Source organism: Rhamphochromis sp. 'chilingali' (genome assembly GCF_963969265.1).
Source record: "Rhamphochromis sp. 'chilingali' genome assembly, chromosome: 17".
In the NCBI taxonomy this organism is placed as follows: domain Eukaryota; kingdom Metazoa; phylum Chordata; class Actinopteri; order Cichliformes; family Cichlidae; genus Rhamphochromis; species Rhamphochromis sp. 'chilingali'.
The window spans coordinates 20,444,842-20,450,854 of NC_137944.1; the positions used below are offsets into that span (position 1 = coordinate 20,444,842).

Consider the following 6,013-nt stretch of genomic DNA (forward strand, 5'->3'; position numbering starts at 1 on the left):
CTGCTCCTTCGTGACACCTGTTTCAAGAAGTAATTTGCTTCTTCGCCAAGCTTCGAGGAGCTTTGAGAATATTAAAAGTTGAGAGTTAAGACTTTTGTGATCCATGCAAATACCTGCAATGCAAATTCTTCCGAAAAAAGTCAACAGGGAAGTGATGCACCCTGTCACGCAGCAACCTGTTTATAGGACTGTGCTGTTTGAGTATTTAAGTGTTTATTAACCTCAGTAATAGAAACATTAACTTCCTGTCAGGCTCCTTTTATGTGTGAGCATTGGTTCTTCGTGCTGTGTTTTGTTTTTTTTGCTTTTTATACTTTAGCCCTGTGTTTTAGAAGCAGTGCATGGATTCTCAGCTCTTCCTGCTTCCATGGTTTGCATTCAAACATTCACAGTCAAAAATAAATAGAATTAGTTATCCACTGTTGGATGATGTTAATAGAATATTTGTGGCCTAACATGGGCCGGTCACAGATGAACTCTTCCCTCTGGTTTTGGATAAGTGACCTGTGATGCCATCATGGAGGGAAAACAAGCAAAAAATAAACTGAGGCAAAGGAAACACAATATTGATCCTACCAGAGTATCACTCAGGAATGCTTGTTCTTAGCAGATATGCTTCGTTTTTTAGATCTCTATATTGCAACGTGTCCTCAAATGACTTCTTTTGAATTGGTAAATTAAACTTAACTCAAGGTCCACTGATTTCAACGATCTGTGAGGTGAAACAGAAAGCTTTATAGAAAAATACTATGAGTGTTTAAAATCAATTTCAGCTAAAGGAGCACTGAAAATTATCCGCAGAACCTGATCACCATTGGTAACCAAAAGTGAAAATGACCCTGGTGTCAAACTGTGCTATACGAGGCTGTGGCTCACAGTCACTGCTCGGGACTTTCACTCTTATTGTACATATATGATATAAACAGAGTTTTTTGTCAACATTGTATCATATTTTCACTAATATTGATAATATAAATACCTTATAATATGTCTGGCTTTAAGTGAAAGCCATTATTACTGTGTTTAAACTATATATCTACTGTAATCTATATTGCAGCTGTAATCTATAAAACTAGCTGTTCATATTATCCAAATAAACGGCCTGAATGAATGTTTGCTCATGCTTTTTTCTGCTAACAGGAGCGGCCAATGAAAATGGGAATGTAGCTGAGGACAGTGAAACTATTCCAGACCAGACACCTGCTGAGGGAAGCGATGCCAAGCCTGGAGATGAGCCTGCTGAAGAGCCTGCCGTGACAGCCGCGTCTGCAGACACCACAGCTGCAACTCCACCAGCAGCAGAAGAGTCTCAGGATGCAGCCAGCAGCCCGCCCGCTGAGACTTCAGCAGCAGCAGGAGACAGCACCGCTGAGACAGCAGCAAGCTCCTCAGAGGCTGAAGCTCCTGCCCCAGAGCCAGGTAGGCGGGAGTCACAAACAGGAATGAGGTTAAATACTCACAAAAGGCCTTTTACTACATATATTCTTAGAATCTGTAATGTTTTAATGTTTTATTTTGAATTCTTCTGCACATGACAACACCACTGTATCTTCAGTCTGAGCTTATAAACATGCACATTATAAATGCTCGTTGTAATTCATGCAAAGGTGAACATTTATGGGAATCGCTGCTCACATCCTCGTGAAACGTATCGGGCAGACAAGGACAAGAACCTGTGTGTGCGTGCATAAGTTGGGTTACTTAAAATGACACTTCAGAACATTTGGAGTGGAAGATTTTCTCTCTTGACACCTCTTGAACAAGTTACCACAGTAGTCGCATAATTAATGTGTCCAAACAAGTGATGGATAAAATGTACAACAGTAACCTGAGCGGTGCTATTCCACCTCAACATGGGATGCCGCAGTACAAAGGTACGTAATGTCTCTTCCGTTTTTAGTTCCTCCGCAACTGTAGTAACTACGCAGTATCCAACAACACACTGGCATGACTTTGGCCTCTAATGAACACACCGGGGTGGCCACAAGAATGCGTTTCCAGGTCACACCTATGATCAGTACCTATTAAAGGATCTGTCTGCATATTGCACAAGCTTAACTGATCAGGTTAAATTTTCGTATGAATTCTTTTAATTACACGCTTTTGTGTAGTCGTGGATTAGACTACTTGTTGAAGTTTCACTGACTGAAACACACACAAAGCGTGATGTTGTTGAGGGTTTACCTTGTAAAATGTAACATTTATTAAAACCTGGCAGCTGTCACTAAAGGGATTTGACATTTTGATAGAGGATAAAAAATAGCTGATAGCTTTTGTTTGGCCAAAAGCATTGAGGATATTTGTGTGATTTAAACTTGGAAATAAAGCATTTGTTGTGTTTGCTTTGCCTCCCAGCCCTCTGCTGTGAGTAGGACTCTAAATTAGAAATTTCTGCTGTAACTTCCAAGACAGCACCTCAGCAGGCTCTTCAGACCTGCATTGTGATAATAGCTCTGCATGCCTGTCCGCCAGCGATCATCTATACATGGAAGCGCTCTGTAGGAAGCTGCATGACAAGAGCAGCATTGCACTCACTGCTATCACAAAGTTACTTAGTGATGCAAATGACGAGCAGGTAGCAAATGATGATGAGGTCAACTTCATTTTCCTCTTTGTCTGATGCAAAGTGTTCATTGCAGTAAAGCGGGCCGAGCAGGGTGGCAGGTTAAACATCAAACACCAAACTTTTTAGAGGTTTTAGCTTCTATGAGACTCGATGCTGCTGTAGTGGGCGAAATTAAGTGAATGTTGCTTATTTATAAAAATGTATTCTTGTGTCTTCAGTCTAAGATCTGTGATGATTCTTGGAGTAATTTTTAGCCACAAAATAGAAGCATGAATGCCCATGTCTCAGAGCAATGCTGAAAAACTGTTTTATGCATGTGCTACTTTCAGACTTGACTATTGGATTTCCTTTTCCTTATCAGGTTTTCCTAAAATTTCCCTGAAAAGCCTCCAGTTGATCCAAAACACTGCAGTGAGAGCGCTAACAGGGACTAGAAAGAGAGAGCATGTTTTTCCCATATTGGCTTTTTTTCACTGGCTCCCTTTTTAATCCAGACTTGAATTTAAAACCTGTCTCCTCACATGCAAAATCATGAATAATCAGGCCCCATCAAATGTTAAAGACCTCACTTTGTTCTCCGCCTGCTGGCTTACTTGTGTTTAATAGAGTTTCCTAGAGCTGTCAGGGTTTAGGAGACAGATAGTCGCTCTACTTTTAAAATTAATTTTAAAAATTTCCCTTGTGATAAAGTTTATTCTTAGACTTACATTCATAGTCCTAGACTATAGTGATATTTTTACAATTCAGATTGTCTAAACACTCTGACGGTAACTGGAAAGAGAGACAATATTAGCGTCTCCAGATCCAAAGCACTGATTGCTTAGTCCCCATCATGACTATAGACCTCATACAGCCATATTATCCCAACAGAGCACTTTGCTCTCAGACTGTAGGCTTCCTAGAGTTTCCAAAAGTGGAATAAAAATTGTACAAAAAATATTCATGAAGTAATGCTACCATAAAATCTTCATGGATGTGTCTCACAGATTAACTGTTCATCATTTAATCATTATAGTTAGAAAATCATGATCTTCACCCCCTGCGCCATCCAACTTCACTCACTTTGAGTTCAAATATGGCCACAGCCCTGTGTAGAGATGCTGGATGGAGCATGTGTTTGTGTTGCCAACACTTTGTTGTCACTGTGGTATCATTAAGATGCAATCTGAGTCCACATAGAAACTAGAGCGTTCCAACACATATAGGGCTTCCACCAGCGACGAGCGATGTCGGGACGGCTGAGCCTCCACGCCTCCATTTCACAGCCAGTGGAGAGAGAGGATCGAGTGTCACATAAGCAGAGCTGACAGAGCGGCTCGTCCACTTCTGACACAGCTACAGGTTGTTTTTAAGGAACGACTTGCTGGAAATCTGCTATTCCTAGTTCTGCAATATACGTTTTAACACCTTCAGATTAAAGGTGTTTGCATGGAGATTAATTTCCTTTTCTGTTTGGGAGGGAGGCTTTAGTTCAAGTTCATGCAAAATCTGCACTTCAGACTACAACAATACTTTGGGAGTGTGCTGTAACACAGTCAGATGTTTTGTTTGTTTGCATGCAAACATGCTAACACTTCAACTCGGTTCTGGTTATTGTGTTCATTATGCTGCAAGCTGGAAATCTGACAGGATTAGAGTGCTAAAACATTTGAAAGGGGGTGATTTATGTTCACAGTTTTTCTAGCTCTATGTTTATATTTTTAACTCTAAACTACAATAGCTTAGCACGTCTTAGTCTATCGCAAGGTCAGTTACTACATGTCTTCCTCCCAGTTTTCCTTTCTTCTTTCCACTGTCCAGTCAAAATATGGGCTTTAAATAAATATATTTTAAAAATGTAATCATAAGGCAACCGAGAATGCTGGCAGCAAGTATCCTAACAGTCCATCGAGCTGTTTCACATTTCTGACTTGGTGAAAGAGACAAAATACCTCAAACCTGGAAAAATACACTCATCTTTGTTCTTCTGCTTGAGCCCACCACACCTGGACAGGTGGCCAGTCTGTCATAGGGCTAATAAACCTCACATAACATAACCTGATACCTTAAACAAACTGATCTAAAATGTGTGTGTGTGGTGCAGTAACACTGGGGACAAGTGTTTTCAGGAGAGTTTGTACCAGCTGTGTGGACAGAGGAGGACAGTAGTGTTTGGTCAGCACCTAAAGGCCAAAATAAGAAGAACACAGCTTAAATATGACGGCTTGTTCGTGTCTTAATTTGCTGTCTTTCTAAACAGAAAAAGGGGATGCCGGAGCGACTGACTCAGAGCCCAAAACAGACGAGACACCTGGTGAGCATCCCGGCAGCTTCCTCTTTATGTCACATGATCCACAAATTGGTATTTGAACTCTTCCAATATGCGTCCTCCTCTCTGCGTTTCTTTTCCAGCTCCCAGTGAGTGACGTGCAACATGACCGACTGCACAGAGGAGTTTATCTGCACGCATGAGTGAAAGTATGTCCGTGTGTGTGTGTGTGTATGAGAAAGAAAGACATTGTCTTGTTGCCAAGATCCAGACCCCGTGGAAACCACTTTGAGTCCGGGTGCTCAGTCACCACTGTGCCTTCTTCCTCCTCCTGGATGTCTGCAGTCTCTCCTCTTTGACTGTGAATAGAGTTCAACAGCACTTAGGTTTCTTTATCTGTAACAGGTAGTAAACAGCTGAGAGAAGCTTAGATTACTATTTATTATCTGTAATGAAATAGCACCATAAACTGTATGTCCTTAACTTATTCTTGAAACCTAAGAGTTTGTTTCTGTGAAAACGAAAGCCAAAGTATATTAGATATTAGAAGATATTATATTTCTTTTTTGGGGGGTGAGGGGTAGCTAGCTTTGATTTTATTATCATATTTAAAGTAGGCGTAAATCTAAGAGGGTTTTTTCCTGATGTGTCATGATTTTTAGTATTCCCAAAAATCTGTAATTAGCAATAAGCTGTTGAAAAATTAAAAAGATCTTAAAATAAAACCGAGTACACATATTCTCTGTGTTTTAATTCGATGCAGGATGAAAGCAAACATGTCACACTGTGATACAGCATTTTTTTTTTTTTTTAATGAGTGAAATTATCAAACCAGAAGCCAAGAGGAGGTTCAGATGATGTTGGGGCTTTTCCATCTGAGTGTCCAGTCCCACTGGATCCCTACTCTTTGTTTAATGAGCAGCCTCTGAGGTGTTAACAACTGAATGTGTGGACATCTATGAATGTCCACACAGTCTCCAACATTTCTGTGGACTTTGTTTACTTATAATTTTGGGTGTAATGAAAAAAACGCGTCAAATTTTTCCAGCAAAATTCCCTCCGCAACGGCGAATTCATTGTACTGTGTTGTATTTCACACATACTAACCCATCCCTTCTCTGTTATGGTCAGTTCAGCTTCCCATTTCTTTTTAAGGTAAAAGGTTGTATCCTGTCTATCTTCTTCTAATGATCTGTAGA

At 40.4% G+C, this 6,013-nt stretch overlaps 1 protein-coding gene across 2 annotated transcripts in view; it reads left to right on the plus strand.

Moving 5' to 3' along the window:
* Nucleotides 1-5,538, plus strand: part of LOC308385187 (uncharacterized protein) — a 7,895-nt gene extending 2,357 nt beyond the window's left edge. For both annotated transcript variants that reach the window (XM_080863983.1, XM_080863982.1), the window contains 3 exons: nucleotides 1,141-1,419; nucleotides 4,806-4,859; nucleotides 4,958-5,538. In XM_080863983.1, coding sequence (XP_080720109.1) covers nucleotides 1,141-1,419; nucleotides 4,806-4,859; nucleotides 4,958-4,971 — 347 coding nt within the window. In that variant the 3' untranslated portion in view covers nucleotides 4,972-5,538. The remainder of the gene's footprint in view (nucleotides 1-1,140; nucleotides 1,420-4,805; nucleotides 4,860-4,957) is intronic.
* Nucleotides 5,539-6,013: the final 475 nt, after the last annotated feature.